We start from the raw sequence: 26611 nt of genomic DNA, 5'->3' as shown, positions 1-26611 counted from the left end.
GCCACATTAGCAATAAATTTGAATTCAGTTGGGCTCAATTGAGCAATTTCAATTGAAATTGACTTGAAACAAGTTCTTAAAATAGACGTCAAAAGTCATGCGTCAATCAATCAACTCTGCTGAGAATTTTTCAAACAATATAGAAAAGACACTATCCGCAAACCTTTCCAAATACAACTTCTAAAGATGGAAAGCTCATCAATTCTTTTTTAAATGTTATTGAAACGTAATTTTACCTCCATATGAATTACGCAATCCTGATGACGTAATTGAAGCTCTTCTACTCGACGTGTCTAATCCCTCGTCGATCGAGTCACTTTGATGCTGATTTATCAGCCCCAGTCTTTCTCCGCCGCCACTTTCGACTCGATTCTCGAACCCATAAAGCTCTCCATCCTGGAATGCAGTTGCGTCTACACCTTCGATAGACTGATTCAAGTCTTCATCTTGGTCATAATAGTCGTCTTCATCGTCCATTAACATCTCAGAAGAAATATTTTGACCTTCAACTGATCCTGTTGCTAACTCACTGGCCTGTCTCGCTTGTTCAGCCGCTGCTGCAGCCAATTGGCTCTTTTTCAGCATAGTTTCATGGATGCCTTGTGCTGTTTCTATGACGTTGTTCACTCGTGGATATGTGTAAAGCAGTTGAGACGAGCTCAGAATCACAGGGTTGTTATATTTAAACATTGACTCAGTGTAGAACTGAGCAGGGAATTCAGACATGGCAGCTTTGATCACTGGTTTGAAGCCCTAAAACAAACAAAAAAAATTATAGTTTCAATTTGTCAATTTTAATGTAGTTAATTTTCGTGTAGTTAATTTTCATGAAAAATTTACATGTTAATTTTCATGTTTCCTAAAAATAAATAAAACGTTACGATAATCGGTCAGAAATTCTGGCTTCTTTGGATTTCCGCTACCCCTACTTTATAAAAGTGTCGTAAAAAATTGCCGGCACTAAAATTTTTTCTAATTTTTTCCAATACTTTTTGTGCTATCATTGATTTGAGGTATGCAAAATACCAGCGTTAATTCTTTGACATCTAGATATCTATTTAGGCCAAAAAATCTTAAAGCATCCTAATAATGTATGCAATTGCACATTTTTCATCAAACAAATCAGGAAACCTCACTCTGGCCATTTCTCAATCTGAATCTAATTTTTGAGTTTAATTCTTCATTCTGAATCTAGTTTAGGTTCTTCGCGTTTGTTGGACATTACATTTAATCTATAGATCACCTGAAAGTTACGCAGCTCGTTCCTTTTGAATTGCAAGCTAGTTCCTTGATTAGTCTGAATCTTGTGAATACAAAAGACATGATAGAGTCTCATTGTTTGAACTAGCGAAGCCTTTTCATTGACTCCTAATCTCGGATTTAACAGCAGCAAAGTCCAAAGATCTACGATTTCGTCCATGAGAGTTGCGCAGCACTGCTGTCCCGCCACAGTACTCGAAACTACTGATCCCGAAGTGCGATTGCGATTAGAATTCGCGGCGTTCGTTCGAGTCGCTGAGTTCGGATAGTAATGAGCAGCAGTGCGAGATGTGAACCACCAAATCACCAATGAGTCTATATTTACACATTGCTGCGTGATGATATCAAGAAGCAACATGGCGTTCGGATCCTGTCGTGAACATAACTCACGAATAATGGAGAGCAGATTCCAAACAGGTTCAGGCTCCTTGCCTCTTATTGGTCTTAACAAGGTGTTGAATTCGCTACTGGCTGGCGGAGTAGCTGATTGCGGATACACCTGGCCAAAATCACTAACTGACGCTGGCATTATTTGGACAAATTTTAACAATGTCCTCTTTAGTTTAGAGCTAAGTTTATCTTCATCTAAGGTCCACATACTGACATCGTCAATCGAGGATCCAGCGGTTGGATCTGGAGCACCTTGGATCAAATTAATAGGCATAGATGATGGACTCAGTAAATTTGAGTCCGCTTCTTGTCTCTGATTAACAGGTATCTTAATATCAGAAGGTGCATATCCGCATAACTGGTCTAACAACCTTTGAGCCGTAGGCAACACTTGCGTTGGCAACTCGGAAATGAGATACTGTGCAAACTTTTGCAACTGGTCCCGCTGTAACCTGGACAAAGATTCAGAAACAGGCGCACGAACTTCAGCTTCAAGCGGATGTTCGATTCTGTATAGACACAGCGCCACAACATGTCGACACCATTGCACTTCTGACTGACAAGCGCAGTTCGTATGCGTAATCCGCTTCCTATCAAATGTTACAGACACCGTAAGGCATTCGGATTTTCCCAAATTGGCGAGAGTGCTAAGGGCGGATGGAACTCTGATTTGGCCACTCAGGTAAAATCCAATCTGCAGGATCTTAGAGACGGCGTTACGGGAGGCACTTATCGACTCTCCTTTACAGAATTCGTCCGAGTTCCCGTTCGCCAGGCACGAATAAAGCCGAATGTCGGATGCGGCAGAAGGAAAACTCCAGAACGATATTCTAAGCTGCACGTCCACCGGGATGGGTTCGTTGTATCTTTCTATCGCTTCAAAAGGAAAATGTTCTGCAACCTTTCGAGAGCAGATCTCTAGAAGAGTCTCGGGCGCAGTCAGTTCCTTCTTACCTATAACATGCGCACAAAAAATGTCAAATATTTAGATTTGATCCGCATCCCGTTTGTTCAACTAATCCATTCCACCAAATTCCATACACAAGCGAAGCGGAGCTTCGCATCACTTGCGATACAATGCAAAAAGAAAAGCGAATAGAAAACGAGACAGAAATAACAAACTCACAAACAACCACCAATATTAATTAAGATTTTTGTATTTACCCAGCGGCCACTATGCGAATAAAAAGTGGGCAGACGCCCATTGAGCCGAAAACAAAAAATTCCACAAGACATTTCGGTCAAAAACATTTCGAGCAATTAATTTTCAAAAACTTGCAACACAAACTTCGAAGATTTCAAAAAACAAATAATTCACGGACAAAACAAAAAAAATTGAAAATAGAAAATATTTTCAAAATGGCTTGAGAAACCCTATCTCATGTGTACGGGGAACTGCGGTAGCTGAAGGAACCTGTTTGATGACTTTTGAATTTGCTGTAATGATGCGGGAAATATCAATATATATTCAAAAATTAAAAATTGAGTTCAACAAAAACCTTTGTTGTTTCTCTAATAAAATAAGAGCGAAACTTTTTGAGAACTTCTAATTTTCTCAAAGACATTAGATTTCGGATAGCAGTTTTCGAGTAAAAAAAAACTGTCAAAAACCATAAATCGTTTTTTTATGAGGACCACGACTCTTTTTGTGAAAAAAAACTTTGCATAGTTTCTTAAATAGGGGAGCTTCACTTTACCGAAGACCAATTCCTTTTGTGGGGAAAAAATGGACGTAACCTTTTAAGCAGGAGAACTTCAACCAACCTGCTCTTACGGTTGAACTGAAAATCTCAGATTTGGGAGGGTAGTTTTAAAGTAAAAAAAAAATCAAAGAACGGTCAAACAGTTTCAAATATGACCGTTTTGAGGACAATCACTTTTTTGTTTACAACAATTTGGGCGCAGCCACTAATACAATGGAGCTTCCCAAAACCCGTTTTCTCCATTAAATCCACAATCTTAGATTAGGGAGGCTAGTTTTCGGGAAATGTCAAAAAATTTCAAAAAACGGTCAAAAATCACAAATATGACCATTTGAAGGACGTCAATTTTTTTGTTTATGAAAAGTATGGACAAAGCCACTAACTCAGGCGAGCTTCTCACAAACCGTTCTCTCCGTTTAAACCAAAATGTCAGATTTGGGAGGGTAGCTTTCTAGAAAGTTCAAAAAGTTTCCAAAAATCAAATACTTGACCTTTCCGAGGACCCTAACTTTTTATAGAATTAAAAAAAAAACCTATCCCATGCATTTTCTTAATCAAACAAAAAATCTAGACAAACATGGCTAACGGAACATTTGAATTTTAAATTATTAACGGAACAAACTTGCGAAGCGGAGACAAACTCGACAATCTTTGAACAGACACCAGTTGAGCCGAAAAACTTAAAACTTTAAAAGTTGAAGTCTTCCCTGAAACTACAAAAAAGAACACTTACAACTACTATGATACTTGCCGGGATGTGGCATCTAAGTCGAAAAAACTTGAGCAGACAATTCAACTTTATACATACTGAGAAAAAAATCTTACATGAAATGGAGCCCCAGACATTGAAGGGCAAAAGCAACCGTGTTACCTACCTACATTCCAAGTGGGCAGTAACCTGGAAGTAGTTAAGGTTCAAAAATAAAGAAAGCTCAATTTCTTAAAAAAGTTGCAGGGAAAAAAGACTAAGTCCCGATTACAAGACCATTACTCTCGCAAATGTAAAAGGATCACCACAAAAAGCTGAGGTTCTCACAATTTGCGATACAACTAGATATACTAGATATATCAAAATTCATGAAGATACTTGTAAAAAAATATGCTCAAACAAAAGAATGCAGAATCAGTATGGGAGCAAAATTAACCATGCAGTGAAAAAGCCGAAAATAGCTGTGCAGAAACAAGTCGAAAATTTTTCAAAATTTTTCTCGCGCATCAAGAAACCTGAAAAGAATCTACTAAGCCGCTATAAAACAAGCCAAAACCGAGTGAAACAAAACGCAACTATCTTATTAAACGCAGAGGGGAACGTAAAAAGCGAGTTTTCCTAGAAACGACCGAAAGTTTGGCCACTCAGTTGATTGAAAAAAGGCCAATCAACTAAGGCCGAATAAAATTTAAAGCAAAATAAAAACGGAAATACAATGTCAAAGTAAGTTCATTAGAAGTAAATCAAACATTAGAAGCAACAAAACCTGCGCGCGGTAAAAAAAAAAATACGATTCCAAGTTGCGGTAACTAGGCCGACAAAAAATAAGCAAACAAATTTTGGCGGAAAATTTTAGTTGAAACGTCGAAACATAATATTTTCCGTTTGAAAAAACAGTCACTGTTGTTTCTAGCCGCCGTCTTTCTTGTCGTCTTTGAGTTTTAAAAAGCTGATGCCTCCACTGGTCGCTTCCGGAGTGCATCAACCGTCGAATCTGTTGGGTTTGCCGGGCACTCAAAGAACTACTGGATTGTGTGAGCGGCGTTGTTGCAGTTTGGGCAGACGTCTTCTATTTCTTTATCAGTTCTTGACATATTTAATTATAAAATACGAAAATATCCGCTTCTGAGTTGTGCTAGGCGTGTTCTGCAGACTCTTGGTAAGAACTTTGTTTCATATAATTCTGGCTGTGCGCTTCTATAAACAGGGGTCGGTCTGAGGTTGCTATTGACTTCGATGACGATCTGCGCGTGTATGGTTTTTGGTAGTACTTTTGCTTCTTTTTCGTAGATTCTTCCATTCGGTAGCTAGTTTTCGTTCTTGTAGAACAGGTTTGGTAACATGTGCGGTCGGTGTAGAGGGGCCTGTTAGTAAGTGAAAGACTGGTGCCTCGAAACGTACCAATTGATGTTGTGTAAGCATATGTGTGTGATCTTTGAGTAGGAGAACTCTTACTTCGTTGTCTAGGTTGTCAATATTTATGTTGTAAGCAGTAGATAGTAAACCAAGCTGAACCCCAGGTGAACTCGGGCGCGGAAACGAGCAGGAGCAAAATGTTCTGGAGTATTGTAAAATAGAATTTATGTTTATGATCCGTTTTGAAACGTTCTAGAATTCATGATCCGTTTTTAAACGTTCTAGAATAATCTAGAAAAGTTTCCTCCTGTTCCTTTTCGTGCCCAAGCTCAACCCCCCTTCCCCTGGGTTAATTTTTTGGTACTGCCTACTACTGTTGTAGCATCCTTTTATTATTCCGATTGCTTTGTTCTGAGCCAGTGGGAGTCGTTTCCAGTGGTAGTCTTTGATGATCGAGGCAGCAGTAGTTGGTGACAGATCTAACAGTTGCACTGAGTCATGCGAGTTTCACGGTCGCTGCCCCATTCTATACCTGCTGGGGCTTTGAGTACGTCGCTGATCTTCTGTGCTCTGGCTGCGATGTCTGATGTTTCCAGGTCAGATTCCAAAAGACCTTTGCTTCCCATGCGTACTCAATAATTACAGGCTAAAAGAGCCGGGAACGCTAAGAAATTTGAATTAAATATGAAAAAAGGCACCCTAGAGATGAGTCCAGAAGTCCATATATGATGAGTCTTGTGAACGAAGTTATGTACGGGGAAAAAAAGGTCTAGTATCCTATTGCAATAACCTTGCTTATCGCAAAGGTAATCACTCATAATTTGAAACTGGAAAAGATATTAATTTCCCTCCCTCAAAAAAACACTCACTTCAGACAATTATTAACTCACATGACCTAGTAAGAGGGCACAAAACCAATGTAAAATAAAACGAAACCTTTGAAGCCAATAAAATAAACAAACAACGCAATGTCATATATTGCGCCTGGCTATATATCTCCTCTTTCTTAAAATTGTCTTCAGTGAATTAACTTAAAAGAGTGAACTCCAAAGGAAACAAAACAAACCTGAGCTTCCAGATTCCAGATCATTAAAAGCTTGTACACGGATAGCCTGACTTTGATTCCATCCTCTCCAAGTTATATGTGACATATCTTGGTCACTTGTGGTTGAATCTAAAGACTCCTCTTCGAATCTGTCAGAATCCTCAAATATCGATTCCCGTTCCCCAAAAGTCGTGCCCGTAACGGCACCGATAGTGAAAATATTCATAGCCTCAACTAATATGACATATCTGAAAAAAAAACACTTATAAGTCGTCTAATCTAGGTCATGATATAAGAAATTTCTGCGCTAGCATCTACAATCAGACTAGCCGTACAGCAGACCACTTGCTAGAGCAGATCTAAAATTACGAAGTAAATCTTTAAACGCGCCAAAAAATTTATGTTAAAAACTTTGAAAGGAGATAGTATCGTCTGCTCGTGAACACGCTGGGGCAGTGTAATCTAGGACCGGTCGAATGATCGCATTATTTCGTTAGTACCGGCTAGGGTTTTAAAAACAAGGCTTCGCTACATGTCTTTAGTAGCTCGGGTCTTGTCGCGCAAAAACAAACATTTCCAATGTAAGAAAGTTTTCTCATTTTTTGAAAAAATAATAGTCTTTTACTTCAGATGAGAAGAGGGTTTCTGAGCATTTGAATGATTTGAGTTCTAATAAGACAGTCAGGGCAAGTGCAAAAAAAACCTAGGTAAGCGGAGAGGAAGATTAGGTGTTGAAATTGTTGCAGACAACTGGGTATAGACAACGAGGGATTCATGCACTCAACGGCTTTTGATTTTTTTCTTTTTATTTAATCAGAAGGTCAAAAGTATCATAGTAACCGAGGTTACAGTCAGGAGTCCCTTCATCACGTATTCCAGTCAAAATCCTTGGAATTTTCTAGATATGGAAGTGATAATGATAAAAGAAGATGACAAGTGTTGACATCATTTTTTTGGTGACATCGGAGTGGGAAGATTAACGGTTTAAACGAATTAGTGATTAATCGTGCATTTTAACCAACGAGGAAGGGTTAGTTTGAGCTAACATGTTAATTTTCAAAAATTCGTTCGAAAAGAAAGACACGTGAAACGTCGAAATTTCGCACACATTGAAAACGACAAAAACCGAAGAAGAAAATTCTCAACGACATAAAAGTTAGACAGAGGGAGTCAGACGAGAAATACGAACGATTAGATGTAACATTCGTCTTCTGCAGTCACACATGAGGCTTAAGAAAAATAGGCCCTATAACCATTGGCTCAAGAGTCAGGGACACTATCTCTTGTGTTTTTCTACCTCAAATCAGTCGGAGCCAATTCGGTTCGTTTGTGACATGAGACTACGACCCGTTACAGCTTAAAGGCTACTACTAAAATATCCCCCCACTCTAGAATTAAGAACGTCCCATACTTAGGTCTCTAGATACCCAAAATACACGAACGCCGTTAAAAACCGGGTCGGAACAATCCATTAAGTTACTTTTTATTAGACAGTGGAACTTTGATCCATTTCAGATGGATCAACCTAAAACTCGCCTTACCTCAACATAACAATTATAAAACACACTCTAGAAATTTAAATTGGTATTCACATTGTAGCACGCTCAAGAATTGGGAGTAATTAAGTCTGTAAGCAACTCAAGAATTAAATAGTGTAACTAAATGAGTTTAATGTATGTTAGTTTCAACAACAGGAATAAGTTTGTGCTCTAGAATGCAGTTTTATGTGGACCATTGGGACACTCAAGCTGTCCACCTTTCCACCGAAGGTTCACTCTAGTCCAGTTTAGAATAATACTCCAGTCAAGTCACAAAAATCCAGTTAGTGGGAATACACTTGTCTCTGTTTCGAATGGGACAGCTCTACTCTAGGTTATTACTGTGACGGAAATTGCGAATAGCAATTTCCTACTGATTTTTCTTGCAACTTTCCCGCAATTGTTACTCGATTGTTCTGAATTCTCTTTTTCGACTTTCAGTTATCGCGAGAAAATCGTGCATGACCGGCTCCATTCGAATTTTTGAAAAATTAAATTTCACTCCAAAATCAAGTGTTTTTTGCTTCTCTCAAGGCCAAACTTCCAAATATGACCGACTGGCACATACTCCCCGGACTCGAGATAGATGTCCTCATCGCGTGCTGTCGTCTGCCCAAAAACAGAGTGTTGCTCAAGGTACAGTGCCAGTGGTCATTTACAGAAGTTTGCAGCAGACTTAAGCTTATCTACACCCCAAAATTCACGGCCATGTAAAGTTTTCACACTATCGCTAAACAGCAATCAAAATCTGCACACACCTGCACCTATGAATTCTCGCTTTTCAAGCCAATTATTTAAAATTTCTTTTGTCCCATTCAATTAGGAAATTGTCATGCAGCATTTTGATTTATATAATAGATATAGCATATTAATAACAATATCTGATTTGTTAAAATTTCTTTTTCGTGAACCCAGGTTTCACCCGGATCCACACTCAAGCCCCCCTTCCCTCTCAAGACTCAAGATCCATTCGAACCATCCACTCATCTCTCACCCTTCGCCTTGGAGGTGCCGCACCCTGAAGTACTAGATACGGCAAACTGTCTCAACAGTTCTTCTTCATCATCGGAGCTAATCACGATCTCCTCCCAAGCCTTCAGCTGTTCATAGGATCGCATCTATTCTCTTTGCTCCTGCAACCTCTTTGCCTGGTTGGGTAGTGCCTTCACCCTAGATTCCCGGTTCAAACAAAAGGAGTTGTGCAGGCTCAAGCTCACGTTCTTCGCCAGGTCCTCCTCTAGTATCGATTCCCTCGCTTTGGTATTGTCTCTAGACATTTTACCCACTCTCTTCCATCCTGTCGTGATCGCATTTCGATGGGTTAACAGGGGTCTCTTGAAAGCTTCCGGCCCAATCTCGGCCTGGAACTGTCGATACTCCTTTTGATGCTTTCTCATGTGATTTTTCGTTGTCATGTACAACCAAGACGTCAGCGTCGCCCGAAACCATGGAAAGTACCTCAAATGGCTCCATACGTGTCTGACTTCCGTTGGTATGGCGAATACTTTGCACGCAGTCTCAAACAACTCTAGTCTCCTGCTGTAGTCTATCGCATATATTGACTCAGCCGTTGGCGTCGTCGCTTCCCGATACTTCGTTATATTCTCTTCTATCCATCTCAGAGCCAACATCGTACTCACTACTAAGAGCGTCACCTTCTGCCGGTGATCCGGTAGTCCGATCGACCGAATTTCTTCCATATCCCACACCAGGCAAAGGTTCTTGTGATCTGGATACCACACCGTTTGTGCCAAACAGTGGCATGGGCATTCTCCATGGGTGATCTCAATGCTCCTGAGGTTACGCTCCCCCGAGGCTTCCAAGAGAGGCTCAAGTTCTATCATTTTCTCATGCATCGTGTCGTTATCTTCCATGTTTGGAGCACCTCCCACAGGTTTTCCGATCACGTTTTGTCTCTCGTGATCGCTTGTGTTCTCACTCTCCAACTTCGAAAGTTCTTCTCCCCAGATTTCACTCAAGTCATCTCTCAATTCTTTTGGTACTGTCCCTCTGATTTTTTTCAACAACTTGTGCGAGTGATGCGATATCCGAGCCAACCTCACGCACTTGGGCACTGAGAAGGCCTTGTCCACCAATATTCTCTGGCTGGATGCTTCCACCATCGCCATGTGCAGTGGGTAGTGGCTTCCGCACAAATTGGCCATCATTGATCCTATCAGGGATTTTGCGTTCAATGGTAGGCCATAAGCTTCGCTCATGGGAACCCCATTTCCGCCTCGAGACCAACCTTCCAGCTCCGGATATGTTTTTGAGTCACCTGCAACACTCCCGGCCATGATTCCACGCTCAACGCCGTCACTAATTGGTGTTCAGACTCTAGCCTCTCCAGTGACTGCAGACTACACATTCTCGAGAAGAATCCGAGAGCTGTCGCTATATTCACCGTAGTTCTCGCGTAACACTCCGCAACTATTTGCACTTCACTTTTCTCCCTTTCTGTGATGTCTTCAAACCAAGTAACCAGATCTTCTTTTTGAAAGGACAATACCCTGACACATGATCGTCCATCGCAGGTGTGCTCTCCACTCCCACACGTAGAATCCAGACAGCTACCCGGCTCCATCTTCTTGGCTGACTCGAGACTGTTCGTCTTCTCGCCTGACTCCTTCATCTGAGGTAAGATCAGTTTGTGCACCACACTCAACTTTGCCAAATCTTCATCTTCCGTTGGAGCTAACCTCACCCGTTCGGTGGTCTCCTCGATCAGACTCGCGTGGGGATGTGGGCACCAGGAGGGTCTTAGTAACTTCCATACCACTCCCAAGTTCGTGATCAGCAAGCCATTGCCATCACCCATGTTCACTTCAACTCTCTTGTTCGAGCGCGGTATGCTCACCACCTCCGGTGTTTTTTCAAGAATCAGGCCCAGGCTCGGCCCCTCTTTCTCCACCGCGTCTATTTCCATTATTCTTTCTGTCCAAAACTTCAGTAGCTCCGCCACCTCGTGGTTCCTGTGAGCGCCTCCAGTTTCTGAGTCTAAGAAGGGGTTGTAGGCTATTCCCATCACTCCTGACACGTATTGGTATTCCCCCTTCTCGCTGGGTCTCGAGTACTGCTCTGACGAGGCCAGGTTACGGTGAACATCATGCTCTTGTTCGAACTTCTTATTATAAACTCTCCGTACCTCGTCCAGCTTTCTGTGGTTCTCTAGGGATAGTCTGGAACCATCTTCTTTTTCTATACCAGTACTCTGATACACGTTTAAGATGATCGTTGAGACTCTTTTTTCCACGGTTTTACTTCCGCTCGCTCTTTGGTGGCATGCCAAGATTGTGCTGTCAGACATCATTGACATTATCCATCTCAAGAAACATGTGGCGTCCTTCCTCCTAGCCAGGCTCAAGCCTGAATTATCCCTGGCCACGTGTTGCATCAGTGCTTGATAGACATCTAGCTTCTTGCCTCCCAACTTCAGCCTGTCATACGAGGTCAATGTCTCCAACTCTATTCCCACCAGACTCCAGGTGAACATTAATTGTCCCGCAGTTCTAACGAAGGGATTCGCCATCAATGGCGGTGCTGATGAGGGTGTCCTCATTGCCTCTTCAAAATGATCCTTCAACAAGTTCTGCCAGGACCTCTTCAGCTGATTCGCCATTTCTATTTTATTAACCTCGGCCTTTTGCTGGGTGGCCCAATTGCGTCGCTTGCGAGCTACTCCACTGTCCAACTTCTTCAAGCAGTCCTCCATTTTCTTCAATGTCTCGAGGGCCACCCACCACGTCCGGCAGGTGTTCCTCGTCTTGTTCCTCTCCAATGGATCACTCGTCACTTGCTTGCCCGTGGCCTGGTGTGCCTTCGAGATCCATTCTTTGCCGACATCCACTTCCCATGTCTGTCCGTTTGTTGAGCCTCTCTTTACATTTATCTTCTGAGGCTTGAAGTCTTCCTCCGACGTCGAACTGGTGGAAGCCTCTATTTCCCCCTCTACTTCGAGTGGTCTTCTGAGCTCCGAGCTGCTCTTATATGCCGTCGTCTTGCATCGAGCCAAAACCATGGGCGCCGTCTCTCTCAAGTTTTCCTTCCGCATCCACTGAAGGACTACCCAATCCCTCCACCTCTCTCTTCCTCTTGCGGGTCTTCACATCTCTGCTTGAGGGTGTTGTGGCTATCATCACTGATTCAACCTCTCTGTCTACCTCCAGTCCTTCCAACTCTTGCCTCCCCCCTGATCGAGCCTTAAGGATATTAGTACTTTTAATCATATTACTAGTCCCAACCTTATCCCTTTTTACATCATCAACTATTTTATCTACAGTTTTTTGTTTCAGAGTAGAGCTGTCCTCACATTTTTCTTCTCTAGTCTTCGATCGTGAATTCCTCAGCTCTATCAGCTTGCTCAGCAGCTCTTTTCTCGCCTTCTCATCCAGGCCCGTTCCTATCAGAAGCGGTTCTCCAAACCTTACGACTGTGTCCCACAGTTCCTCCTTGAATTTGTCCAGCGTCGTCTCGCTGCCCACTTCTTGATTGAATTCTTTTAAGAACTCCTGCCAAGCATCGTCCTTCAGGGACCCCAGGAACATGTCCCTGTTCCCTTCGAAAGTGTTCTTTTCCCTTTCCTCCGAGCTCAAGAGTATCATCCCCATATTGGAGGTCTCACTTGCCAATGGCAATTCCAGATTCTTCCGGGGGGACGGAGTCAGAGGTGGAGTGGCAGTATCTGCCCAATTCTCCTCGCTCAGGTCTTTCAACAGCTCTTGAGTGGTGAGCTCCTCCCCTGATGGTCCTGGTTCAGGCGTATTCCCCACTTCCATGTCCTCACCGGCTTCACTGAGAGTTTCATCCATGCTCTCTTCTTCTGACTCATTTCTCCTTCTCTCGAGAATTCTTTTGAACCGGTCCTCCACGGGTCCACTCCTCTTGTCTCCAGGCGTGTTCACTGACAGTGGTGATGGTGTCACAGGGTCCAATTTTTTGTATTCCGTCAGGGCTACGTAAAGCTGGCCTGCTGCATCTAGTTCTTTTCCCTCCTGTCTCATTTCCACCTGTTCTAAACCATAGGGTGCCCTGTACTTTCTTGTTGCAAGTTTCATGTCGTCCACCAATGCGACGTGCCCCTCCATCATGATCATCCTGCCATCATCCCATATTGGTAGCATGTTCTCTAGTCCTTCCTGCTCAAGAGCTCTCAAGACCTTCCGCACCTCATATCCGGGGGGCTGCGAACCTCTCATCTTCTTCGCTTGCGTCGTCCACGAATTTATCTTCGCCTCGCTAGTATGGAAGTAGACCGCCGCCGTGTAGCCGATGAACAGGGGGTCCCAGCCATCAGTGAAATACTTCTGCATTTCCTCCGTCGTCATCCTCGCCATTATGGAGGGAACTACCAAGGGACTGTTCATTCCCAAGGTCATCCTCCTGACTATCGGGAACTCAGGCATGGCGACTGGAAGGATTTCTTTCTCCATTATGGCCTCCAGCTCCCTCTTGACTAGTGCAAAGCATTCCTTCCAAGCAGGAATCCTCAAGATCTCTCGCCCGTCTGCCGTCAATGGGTTCAAGTTCCAAAACTTGGGATACGTTTCGATGGGGCCCTCTCGCTTGCCTCCCATTCTACATTGCATTTGCCCCCTGAAGTTGTACACTATCAGCTCGGCATCTTTCACTTTTCCAAAGAGTACCGTGTTGCTCATTCGCGCTCTGAGCACCTCCTGCTGACACCAATTGAGCGCCGTCCCATCCAGTATGCTGATGAGACTCAAGTGCGTCACCGAGTGACGATACGTTGTCACCAGGGGATCTGGGAATGCGTACGTCACTGCTGGACCATAAATGCAGGTCACCACCTCCTCTAGACATCGGATTATCCCCATAGGGTCCGACCTCATTGCCAGGCATAGGTCCGTCAACAGAGGCATCCCTCTATTCATCTTCTTCCATTCTTCTCTCGAGGTTGGATTCTCATCTTCACCCGTCATGTGCCGATTCTGCATCATGAGGTATTGCACTAACAACGTCTTCAACCCTGCGGCACACTTGTAGGAGTAGGTTTCAATGCTCGAGTGGACTCTCCCCATAGACAGAGGCTCTCCATATTCCATCAATCGATGAAACGACACCAATTCCCCATGGGTCAAGAGTAATAGTGCCAGATACCCATCAACCCGAAGTGTTTCTACTCCTCGACTAAACATGTATGCTGGGCCCATGTTGAACAAGTATCTGGGGTAGACCAGATACAAAGCCAAGAGCAGGCTGATGGGCATGCCCAGTATCTCCTGCACGAAGGCTCCAAAGATAGTCGCCGTGGTGCCGAACATTCCTGCCATGAATTCCTTCTCCCAGCAAGGACTCAAGAACTTGAGAATCTCATGATCCCTCCTAGTCCTCAGCTCACCCTTGGCGTGCTCTCTCCAGAACCCTCCAATCGTCACTTCATTGGCGGCCGAGACAAATCTAGCCACCGTCATTTCTCTCACTTCGGCCAGTTCCAGTTGTTTCTCCAGAAAACTCCAGACTTGTTTCACGAGGGGTGGTGCTTCCTCCCTCGTCTTATTCGTGGCGTTCTCCAGCCTTGGTGTCAAAAATGGCCACCAGCCATTCTCTTGCGTCAAGCGATATTTCATTGACTCTAATTGCTTTTCCGTCTCGGCCACATTTCTTCTCTCGTTACTCGGGCCTCTAGACTTGCTGGTGGAATTTGTGATCTTCACTTCCATGCTCCGAAACCACAAGCTGGCCGTCAATTGGCTTATCGCCGGGTGATCGTCCCCGATGACTGGTAATTGCACGCCAAGGGAAGTCCTCAGCTCACCCTTGGCGTGCTCTCTCCAGAACCCTCCAATCGTCACTTCATTGGCGGCCGAGACAAATCTAGCCACCGTCATGTCTCTCACTTCGGCCAGTTCCAGTTGTTTCTCCAGAAACTCCAGACTTGTTTCAAGAGGGGTGGTGCTTCCTCCCTCGTCTTATTCGTGGCGTTCTCCAGCCTTGGTGTCAAAAATGGCCACCAGCCATTCTCTTGCGTCAAGCGATATTTCATTGACTCTAATTGCTTTTCCGTCTCGGCCACATTTCTTCTCTCGTTACTCGGGCCTCTAGACTTGCTGGTGGAATTTGTGATCTTCACTTCCATGCTCCGAAACCACAAGCTGGCCGTCAATTGGCTTATCGCCGGGTGATCGTCCCCGATGACTGGTAATTGCACGCCAAGGGAAGTCCTCAGCTCACCCTTGGCGTGCTCTCTCCAGAACTCTCCAATCGTCACTTCATTGGCGGCCGAGACAAATCTAGCCACCGTCATGTCTCTCACTTCGGCCAGTTCCAGTTGTTTCTCCAGAAACTCCAGACTTGTTTCAAGAGGGGTGGTGCTTCCTCCCTCGTCTTATTCGTGGCGTTCTCCAGCCTTGGTGTCAAAAATGGCCACCAGCCATTCTCTTGCGTCAAGCGATATTTCATTGACTCTAATTGCTTTTCCGTCTCGGCCACATTTCTTCTCTCGTTACTCGGGCCTCTAGACTTGCTGGTGGAATTTGTGATCTTCACTTCCATGCTCCGAAACCACAAGCTGGCCGTCAATTGGCTTATCGCCGGGTGATCATCCCCGATGACTGGGCTGAACTTAAGTTGCCTGGCAAAGTTCGATATCTCTAGCAAGAGCACCTCGTCTAATACGATCAGGATGTCGGCTAGTCCATAAAAGCCCCTCAGTGCATGAGATATGTCCTTCCATGCCGCCGCCAATTCTGACTTGCGAAGCCTCAGGTTCGATGGTTGAAACTCCCGATTGGGGGCTGCCATTAGAATCCGCCATTCGTTCCCCTCTGCTATTAGAATCAAGACCGCGTACACGAATTGCAGAGCGGGTGGCATATTCGCGTATCCAGGGGATGTGGTGAACACCACCTTCGTCTTGGATCCAAATCTCGAGACAACATTCTCTTGCACTTCATTCATCGCTGCAAACAACGCCTGAATGGCTTCCCATATCTTCCTCGATGTCGGAATTTCATTGCCCTTCAGCTAGTCAAGAAGTCCCATCGCGTGCAGGTGATCATTCATTCCTGCAAACAATAGCAGCTCAGGCTCACAGGGCATCTCCGACTTTATTGCCACCACCAGAGTTAACATCTGGTTTAATTCAGCTCCTGGCAAAGAGTATATCAGAGTCTCCGGCCAGAACAACTTAGGAGACGTTCCTTCGAAGTCCGATCCCGCCACAATGACGAATCTCGCTCTATCATAAACTGCCAGGGTTTTGGCCAGCTGGGTGCTCCCACAGGGCTTCCCGTACCTGGGATCTTCCGCCAATTTCGAGCCTTCGTAAGCGGCATCTGGCAATTCCATTCCCCCGGATTGAGCAGCTTGTCCACCACCTTCAACTGGGCCGGCGTCGCCAACCTGATCCTGGCGATGCTCGTTCGGTGTTTGGGGGGTTCTGCTATGAGTCCAGGACTCCCCAACAGCTTGAGAGGTCTGTAGTTAATGGGTCCCATGATCGCTTTTGTGGGAATTCCGGTCAGATCCGCGGTCTCCATCAATTTCGTTCTCGAGAAGTGCGCCTCATGAGCTTTCAACCAGTCCACGCAATGATGTCTGTTTAAATCCTCGTGCGACACTCGTTCAATCCCCAGGGTCTCCGCCAATTCTCGCCTGCATTCCAAACCCTCTAGGTCCAGCCCTTTCACCTTCTCAGGATATCTCAAGCGAGCGGTCTCCATAGACCTCTTTTCCCGCTTGCTCTCTGCCACTACCACTGAGGATATCGCTGAGCCTGGAGGTGTTGATGACGTCACCTCCTCAGATTCCATTGGCGTGGCACTCTGCAATCTGGTCTGGTTGCTCCTTGAACTGTCTCTAGTGTCAACTCTCGGTCCCAAGCGACCAGACAAGGCCCTTGAGGCAAGGAATTGTGGGTTCGGAGGTGGTCCTAATGTGAATTGGGCTGTCTCTAGCAGATCCGCCTCTAGCGTGTTTATGTGTTCTTGGAAGACGTCGTTCAGCCACTCCGCTCCCCTTGGTCTATCGAAATGGATTCCATCATTGGAGGTGTCTTCAGGAAATCCCTTCTTCTCCATGCGCTCCGCCACGTCTAACAGTCTGACTGGGAGCACACTTTTCCGGTGGATATCTCGGATCACCTTGTTTAGGTTCCGCACCTTCTCGTTCATCTCCAAGGCGTGCTGATCAAACATCATGTTTTAGGGGACAGTACATACCGTCAACAGGATGGGGTCCATCTGGATCCTCAGCTCCTCAAGAAGGCAGCTCATCTTGTCGTGCAGCCTCGTTATTTTCCTCGCTTCTCCCCTTGATACATCGTTAGTCCCGATCATCAGGGTCACCGTGTACACTTTAGTCATCCCTAGCATCTCAAGCGTCGCCAACATCTGTGGCGTGGCAGCTCCAGCGAAACTCAAGATTCCTGTCTGCCAGTGCGACTGGATGCGGGTCAACACCCGCACTAGGCTGTCCCCTATGATCAGGTGGACCGCACCTTCTGGCACACGGGGTGGCGCAAGATACTCCACCCAGGCTGCATCATGAAAGCAGTCCCTCCTGGCTTTCTGTTCCGCACTCCAATCCAGCCGATTGTGCCTGTGGTATCTCTTCTCTGTATTTTTCTTATAACTCGAGATCACGACGCTCCTGACCGGCTGTTCCCTCCAAGTTGGGGGAAGCTCCGGTCTTGCCGAACTTTCACGACTTTTCTGCCGTAATTTCTCGCCCAGCTCTTTCAGACGCGATGAGCCGCCGCTCACCTGACTGTCACTCGAGGTCGAGGTTGGGGTATATCCCGGCAGCACCACGTCCATCAGTGGGCGTACGGGTTGCGTCTCTAGGCTACGCAAGGAAGACGTTGCGTCGTTCGGTATCCAGACTTCCAACCCTTCACTCATGTGTTCTCGGGCCTCGCGGTCAAGGTTGAACCGTGCTCTTGCTCTGGGGACTTCATCCACCTCCATGCGTGACTCTGGTCTCGAGCTGGTAACCACTCGCTCCTTCGGCCTGGCTCCCTTCTGTGCGTCAAGTTCGCGTTGTCGTTGTTCTATTCTCTCCAACTCCGACTTCAGTTGTTCACAATTCGCGGCATTCTCCCGCACCCTTGGCTCCTGCTGATGTTCAGCCTTTAGCATCTCAAGCAACCTCAGAGTCTGATCTCGCTCGTTGACTGCCTGGTCCCTTTCCAGCTGAACCTTCTCCCGATCCAGCTTTGCCTGATCCCGATCGAGGTTCGCCTTATTCCTTTCCTTCTGCGTCTTCTCGAGCTCTTTCTTTAGAACACCAAGATCCGGGTATGCCTCGGTCGTCTGTTGTGCTCGCGTCATCGATAGCACCTTACTCGAGCTCTGGCCTGTAGATCTTGCTGTTGGCCTAGTTGGTAGTGGGAATTCCCCTGCGCCATATTCGGTATTGTTACTCAGGCCAGGATTCCTTGCCAAGTCAAAGCCCCTTACTCCTCCATCCATATTCCAAGACACCCATCTGGCGTGTTCTTGGTTTGATATACCCTCGGTGGTGTAGCCGATCATCAAGACAGCCTCCGTCGCAGACTCCCTGCATTCACCCTGGTCTTCCAACTGGAGGATGGCATTCAGCATTACCGCCATTCTCTCGTCTATCTGGGTATAATCCAGGTCCCTCAGGCGTCTGTACAGCTCATCAAGAGCACGCTTCTTCAGGGCCGCGGGCATGGATTTCCAGAATCTGTCTGCCATTCTTGTGACTTCGGGATGTATCCAAGTATGTATTAACCAGCTCAAGAATTACCTTACCGACTCAAGTATTACCCCACTCAAGAATTCTCTAGAAATGTTCCCCTGCAAACACTTGCTGTAGGTGTCGATTATCGCGAGTTCAATTAAGATTTCTCTTTCTGTTTCTCGCTAGAGTATAGTTGGATTTTCAATTTTGTTTTTCAAACTTGATCTGAAAACAGAAACCATATTAAAACTTCACAAGTCATGTTCCTAACCTAGAGACCCCCCTTTTCACCAGTATGGTTAAAATCTTATCATTTTCATTCTACTTAAAACAATTCAATTGTAATTTCCTTAAAAGCATGCAGATTCATTTTATGTTTTAGCACCGTTAATTCTTTTTAAAATTCAATTGTCATGCCAATCACGTCTTAAGATCCCTTTACCTGTGCCGCACCCCAGTACCTAACTCAAGACTCCTCCCTCACGCCCAACTCGAGACCCCGTGTCCCCAACTCAGGCGATGCTCAAGTAGTATTTTTTGTGCAGATACACCATTATCTCAGTTTCCGCAAAGACTACATGTAGGATAGCGTACAATTCCCTCGAGCTCAGTTTGCCCCTGTTTGGGTCATACACCGGCATTGAGACCTCCGTTATTCCTCTTTCAATCATGAAGTCTCGTAGTCTTGTTAGTGCCAACATCACGTGTTCGGGATCAATTGTGTTCCTGTCATTGACCCTCGTCACTAGGAAGCACAGATATTTGCCCGGGACTTGTGCTACTGATGGTGGAAGCGCTGCCATCCCTCCCAGTCCTGGTCTCTGTCTGAACAGAAACTTCACGTTCTGGTACTCTCTTCTGAAGTCAGCCTCCAATCTTGATTTGAAACTCATGTCCGCCGTGATGCAGATCGCGCTAGTCCTGTTTGACAGGATGAAGTCGCTATCCGTTATCATGATGTTTTCCGAGTACTCATTGGGTATTTCAAATTTCTTTTTGAAATTCCGACCTATGGTAGGCTCTGGCTCTTCTTCTTCCAGTTCCAATTTGCTTGTTTCTCTCACTTCCTTGAGCTTCTTTATCATCAAATTTTCGGTGTGGGTAAGTCCTACCCCCACTCCCCGGACAAAAATATTTATCGACGTCCCCGTCGATGTTGTCGGTTCTGAATTGTCCGGAGGAATTTCCAGTGGCCTAACTGTTGCCGTCCATCCGAAAAGAGGGTCCTCTGCCTTCATATACTTTGCCGATGATACGTCGACTTGTTGAATGCTTTGTCCTTCGCGGCTCTCGTCTTTGACATCGCGCATCCACTCTAGTATCCTCAAGTTCGTGTTCTCCCTCCTCTCTATCTCACTCTGTTCGAGATCCGTCTCCAATTCTGGCGTCGAGTAGTCTTCCTGCGGATAGTGTCCACCATCGTCAATGACCTGCCATTCCTCTTCGGCTTCCAGTTCGCCTGCACTCAGTAGTTCCTCGCCCAATTTGTCTGGCTGTATCTTATCGATCAAGAAGTCATCCCCCTACCTGTTGTACCTCATGCCGGTCCGTTTACGATTGCCAGTCCTGGTCCCCGGTGGTATTGGTCGATCTGGCTCCATCCACTTTGGCACCTCATCTTGCTCCGGGTCGTTCCAGTCTTCTTCTACAAATGATCCTGCTTCAGACTCCACTTCTATCTTTTCATTGTCGTCTAAACTCAAGTTCTCATTACCATCATTCTTCTCTCTGGTGCCTTTTTCATTCACTTCACACGCTGGCTCTACCACCAGGTACTCAAGACCCTCCATGTCCTTCGGTATGCACCAATCCTCCGGGGACGGGACGTGAGGCTTCAGATTTTCATAATGTGCCGCTCGCCCAGTACTCAAGCGATAGAACCGTCCTTGTTGATGAACTTCCGTTATCATGAATGGTCCCCTCCACTTCTTGAGTAGTTTCTTTGTTCCCTTGGGCGGTATGACATTTTGGAAGACCCACACGTATTGGCCCACTTCATATGGCTTCGCTTGTAATATTTTTTCGTCATATTTTCTGCGTTGCCTCATTTGCGCTTGCGCCGTGTTCCTCCTGCATAGCTCGTTCAACTCCTGTTGTCTTTTGATCGCTTCTTTCACGTATGCCTGAGGCGACGTCCTTTTCCCTTCGTATTCCGGGTAAAAGAATGTCAGAGGCATTGCTCTCTCCCTGCCCGTCAACATCATGAAGGGACTGATGCCCGTCGTTGAGTGTTGTGTACTTTTGTAGGCCCCTACTACCTGTGGCAGGTATTTATCCCAGTCCGTCATGTATCTTGAGCAGTACACCCTCAACATGTTGACCAGTGTCCTGTTTTGTCTCTCTACCAACCCGTTGGTCTGTGGATGGTAGGTTGTCGAATGTGCTTGAGCAATGTGCGATCTCTTCATCAATTCTTTTGTCAAGTCCCCCACAAAAGCTTTACCGTTATCTGACTGGAAAGTCATTGGAAAACCATACCGCGATATCCAATGCGTTATCAGATGATCACATGTCTCTTCGGCCGAGGCTGTCTGGCACGGAACCGCTTCCGCCAACTTTGTGAAGTGATCTATTATAACCAGTATCTGGTTATATCCCGACTCTGTCATGCAGATTTTTTGATGGTCTATCTGCACCACTTCATTGAGCTCTAGACAGACTTGAGGGGAAACTTCATCTTCCTTGGGTCTTTTACCTGGAGACATGCTAGGCAGGCATTCACCCACCTCTCGCAAGCTTTTCTCATTCCTGGCCAATCAAACCTGTGAAGTATCCTTTGTTGTACTTTATCTATCCCCTGGTGTCCCATCTGGTCGTGCGATCTGAAAAGCACCTCCGTTTGATACAATTGCGGTAGTATGATGAGGTTGTGTTTGTGTAATATCTTCTCCTCATCTTTCCTTTTGCATGCTACCACCCCATCAGCTGTGTGGTAGAGTAAGTCTTTCTTTTCTTTGTAGAACTGGCTCAAGATCTTGTAGCTGTCCTCCTCGAGTTCCCCCTTTTCCTTGACCCCCGACTGGATCAATTTGGAGAGATTACTTGTCATTTTGTCATTCTGTTGGGCTCTTATTAGGTCTGACAGCCTGTATCTCGCCTTGACATGCTCCTTTAGCGCCATGATCTGTCCATTCATCTCACCAGGGTTGTGGATGTCGTCGCTCAGCTTCACGCATATCATCCTTTTCACGATTTTCATATCATCTTCTGGTACCAGATTCGTTCTGATGTTTGAGTTGCATGATAATTCCCTGAATGGTTTCCTTGCAACCGCAATTTTCTCAAGTTCCTCACCACCTCGCATCTCCTGTATGTCCATGTTGTATGTTCCTGAAGATGGATCCGTCTGTAACTCCCTGTCGTGGTGCCTGGTCTTCTCTTCCGCCAATATCATGCACAGATTGTCTTGGTTTTCGCTGCTCTCATCCGAGTCTTCATCCCATCCTTCACGCTCTCCGGACAATTTTCCTTCTCCGGTTCCTTCTTCCGTGAACCTGGAACACTCCCCGGACTCTTGACCTAGTCCCAGGTGTTCAGTATCTTCTTTGAACGTCACTTTCTTTTTCCTAACCTTGGTCTGCTCCAGAACATTTTCGGGGATTTTGTCAACTAGTGACCGCACGACATCTTTGCTGTCAGTGACGCTTCCTCTTGATGAGTCAGTATCGTTCACTGTCTCTTTTCTCCGAAGTATAGTGACTTCCGGTTCCTCTTGACCCTTCTCTTGGACCACGGGCTTATCATCTGATAGTTTCTCGAGCAACCTCATTAAGTCATCATCTATCTGTGCAGTTCCTGCTTCTACCTGGTTAAGATCATAGCCTTTTGCCTTGAGCGTCTCCTTCACGATCTTCGACTTGAGTATTATCTCAATCGGAATCCTCTTGCTCCTCTTCAAGATGGTCTTCTCTGGAGGCTCTTTAGGCAATTCAGGATGATTTTCTATCGGTTTGCCTGACTTGTCCAGCCATCTCGTGAGTGGAAGACTGTCGTACGTTTCCTTGTCCATGAAGGAGAAGCCATCTTTGATTTCAGGTCTGTCTGCCTCTCTTTGCTCTTGTCTCTCATAGAACTCCGTCTTCTTACTCAAGCTGTCGGCATTCTGATGTTTATCTCGTGTTCTATGCTCAATTATCATGTTGTATCCGTCCAGGCGAACTATCCATTTCCCAATGTAACTTTGGTCCATTGAGTACGTTTTCAGCCAGCTCAGTGCTCGGTTGTCGACTCGCAACTTGAATGGCTCACTGCCCAGGTATGCCCTGTATTTCTCGACAAAGGTAACCACCGCGAACATCTCTGCTTTCGGTGCTCCGTACTTCATTTCCGTGTCGCTCAGGACTTTGCTCCCGTACGCTATTGGTCTCAAAACTGTCTCCCCATTCCATTCTTGTTCTTGGTGGAGAATCCCAGAAATCGCGACTACCGACGCATCCGTGTCCAGCACGTACATCCCTTTCTCAGTCGGCATACCCAGTACTGGTGCCTCACATAGCTCTTTCTTTATTCTCTGGAATGACTCTTCTGCTGCGTTGTTCCACGTGAACTTCTTGCCCTTGTGTCTCATTAATTGTTGCATCGGGTATACCTTGTCCGCATAGCCTTTGATGAATTCTCTATAATAGTTAGCGAAACCCAGGAAGCTCATCAACTGGTGCTCTGTCTTGGGTGATTTCCAGGTCAGGACTGCTTCCACGGCGTCCGTATCAGGTCTGATGCCGTGCTTGTCTACCATCCTGCCCAAGTATTTTATTGAGTCCTTGAGTATCTCGCACTTTGATGGTTTACACTTTAGCCCCGACCTCTTCATGCATGCAAACACTTCGTCAAGTCTCTCAATGTGGTCTTCCAGTGTTGGCGTGGCTAATACCACGTCGTCCACGTAGCACATTACCAGGTTGCCATACTTCTTCGTCACGCCTATCAGCGCGTGTGCCATCAACCGCTGAAACGTGGCTGTGGCATTGCAGAGTCCAAACGGCATCCGTTTCCATTGAAACAGACCCAACTCGCAAGCAAACCCTGTCTTGTCCCTGTCCTGCTTCCTCAGTGGTACTTGCCAAAAGGCCGAGCCTAAATCAAGAGTCGTAAGAAATTTTGCATCACCTAACTTCGAGAGGCTCTCATCAATCCTAGGTATGGGATAGGCACCCTTCACCGTGACGGAGTTCAGGTATCGAAAGTCACAACAAAACCTCAACTGGTCGCCTTTCTTTTTGGCCATCACTACTCCACACGCCCACGGTGACTTGGATGGTTCTATCATGTCATACTCTAGTAACGTCTCGATCTCTTTTTTACACGCGTCCGATTTGTGTGGGGTCATGCGCCTCGCCCCCTCCCTGTGTGGTACCGCGTTTTCCTCAAGTTCTGTTTCATGCTCAACGAAATAACAACACCCGATATCCGCCTTATGCCTCGAAAAAACTTCCTCGTTCCGCTCTAGTACGTCCTTGATGGCTTCGAGCTGTTCATCTTTCAGTTTGCCCCTCAAATGTTCAATCTCCGGCAGAACCGGTTTATCAGTTTGCATTTCATCTAGTGTGGGTCGCTCTGGAAAGTTCGAACAGCTCGACAGCCCATCGTCCGTTTCTGACTTAAGTGATTTAATAAGACCTGAAGAATCTTTTATTTTCTGCAACCGTCTCAAGATACAAATTTTGTCCCTGTGATTGGGACAATCAACAACTTCATTCTGTTTTGAGTTCTCAATCGTTTCATATCTAGTTTTAACCGGTAAAGAATATCCCAGTTTCCTCCCTCTCTGTATCGTGATCGGTATATCAAGGGTATTCAACAAGACACTGACGCAGAGGCTGCTCTTCGTTATCGAGAATGATCTTCCTAAAACAGCAGCACTTTGACTATTAGGATTCGGAACTATACACACTTGCTTGTTGTCACTTAGTTCATTGTAATTTTTCCTCCTCAAGCTTACGATTGCCGCTTCATTAGCTTTTAGCCTCACCCTCCTACTCAAGAATACCGTTGCTTTGTTTTCATTTGCCATTATTAAATTTACCGGTTTGATTGCGTACCTCCTATCCGGGTTCCGTATCCTGAACATTGCGTTATTTAGATCAATCGTTACGTCGAAATTCCTGATGAAGTCTCTGCCCAAAATGAATTGGTCAGATTCATCTAGGTTTTCTACCACGATAAAGCTCATCCACAGGTTACGTTCCCCCAAATTGAGGGCTATTATCGGCGTCCTGCCCAGCACCCGAAGGGCCCCCTTGTTTGCAGCTGACAGCCGTATTCTCGAGTCTATCAAGTCACCTTTGTCAAAGCCCATCCTTTCCCAAGTTTCGATTGGTATGACGCTCAAGACTGCTCCCGTATCAAGTAACCCACGCAACTGAGTCTTTTTGCCACTTATATCTAGCACGTGCCCTGTCACATCTGCCTCTGTCCCGATGTGCATTGCATCTTCTTCAAGCATGGCGCAGTGTCCAATCGATCTCACTTTCAACTCTTCTTTCCCTACGTAGATCTGCCCAATTAGGTCTTCGTCACATGTTATCATTGTCTTGGTATAGATGTTGATCCCATCTATATTTAGCATCACCTCGTGTGGACCATAAGCTTCAGTATACCTGTTATCAACACGTACCGACTTGCTGCCCCCTCTCGTGAGTAGTGCTCTCAACGCTCTAGAAGTCGTTTGTGGGCTTATACAGTTCAAGTAATCTGCGTACACGTCAATGTGCATTATTGTCTGGTCGCTCGGTTCGCTCAAGTTTCTGGTTACCTCGTGGCCGCCCACTGTGATTATCGACATTATTCTAGCCCCAATTTTCGATATGCCGAATGGCTTTCCCGTCACCATTTTTACAGTGTTACAATTCCCCGTCTTTGTTGAGCCCGGTACAGCCTCTGGTGTTTGGTTCGATCCGGTTAATGCTTCGTTAAAATTTTGTCTTTCGATCTCCAGCTTTAGTCGTTGCTCTATTTCTTTCGCAGCCAGATCCTGTTTCACTTTGGCAATTGCTTCCGTCGCCGCTTTCTCATAATTTATCTCTAGAGAGTTCCCGGCCGCGGATTCTATCGCACCATTAACATGTGTTACAGCTTTCACTGTCTTCGTCGGCAATTCCGTGCTTGGTGCTCCTAAGTTCTTCGATTCAAACTCGTTTTGTCTATTCCGCTGATTCTGCACTGCCGCTAATGCCAACTTGTGTTTGGGGTGACTCTGGTCCTTGGCCGCTTCCCAGAACAAGGTACAATCCATTCTGAAGTGCCACTCCTGGTTACAGAAGAAGCATCTTGCGCCTATCTTGATGATTAAGCCTTTATAGTACTCGTGTTCCTCCATCTGGCTCATGTCCTCCTCATCCGGTGCATATCCTAGACTCTTCATGCCTTGTTTGTATGTTGTGCAGTCAGCCACGTGGTGATCCGCCGACCCGCAGTTCGCGCATGATCTGCGCTTGTCCATGTCATCTCTCGGCTTGTACCATGACGACCTCTGGGGTTGACTTCCCCCTTGCGTGTTCCTGTTTTCTGAATATGAGTATTTCTTGGGTTTCATCAGCATGTATTCCCTCGATTTCTGTCTCATTTCCTCTGGGGTCGGTGCGTTGTCTTTCGACAATGTGTAGTATGTTGCTAACATTGTTCTTAAGTCATCACTTTTTACCCCATCAATGAACTTCGAGGCAATGCTAAAGTTTCTTCTGTTTGTCGACTCCTCCGGGTCACTCCTTCTTCTCAAGCTCTCGAGGTCATCTAGGAACCGATCAATTGACTCGTCGTCCCTCTGCCTTCTCTTTTCAAATCGCATCATCGCTTGGTGACCCTTCATGCCTGATCCGAATCGATTCAGCAATATTTCGAAGATTTTGTCCGCGGTGTCGCGTTCTTCTTCTTTCTTTGCAACCACGCATTTCAATGCCGTGCCTTCCAGGTTGCTGAGTATGGCTGTGCATGCTTGCCTTTCATCATT

General features: G+C 45.7%; 2 protein-coding genes across 2 annotated transcripts in view; both read right to left on the bottom strand.

The window, feature by feature from the left end:
• Nucleotides 1-6707, bottom strand: part of LOC134850893 (zinc finger SWIM domain-containing protein 8-like) — a 32277-nt gene extending 25570 nt beyond the window's left edge. Inside the window, exons 1-3 of the mRNA XM_063866667.1 lie at nucleotides 6485-6707; nucleotides 1244-2604; nucleotides 237-753 (exon numbers count right to left, since the gene is read on the bottom strand). Of these exons, the coding sequence (XP_063722737.1) occupies nucleotides 237-753; nucleotides 1244-2604; nucleotides 6485-6689 (2083 nt within the window). The 5' untranslated portion in view covers nucleotides 6690-6707. The remainder of the gene's footprint in view (nucleotides 1-236; nucleotides 754-1243; nucleotides 2605-6484) is intronic.
• Nucleotides 1-24280, bottom strand: part of LOC134851945 (spermatogenesis-associated protein 17-like) — a 290103-nt gene extending 265823 nt beyond the window's left edge. The window contains exon 1 of the mRNA XM_063868219.1: nucleotides 24271-24280. The gene's annotated coding sequence lies outside the window, so the exon portion shown is untranslated. The remainder of the gene's footprint in view (nucleotides 1-24270) is intronic.
• Between the last annotated feature and the right edge of the window lie 2331 nt (nucleotides 24281-26611).

Source organism: Symsagittifera roscoffensis, chromosome 7 (assembly GCF_963678635.1).
Source record: "Symsagittifera roscoffensis chromosome 7, txSymRosc1.1, whole genome shotgun sequence".
NCBI lineage: Eukaryota > Metazoa > Xenacoelomorpha > Acoela > Convolutidae > Symsagittifera > Symsagittifera roscoffensis.
This window is presented reverse-complemented; position numbering and strand designations above follow the sequence as displayed.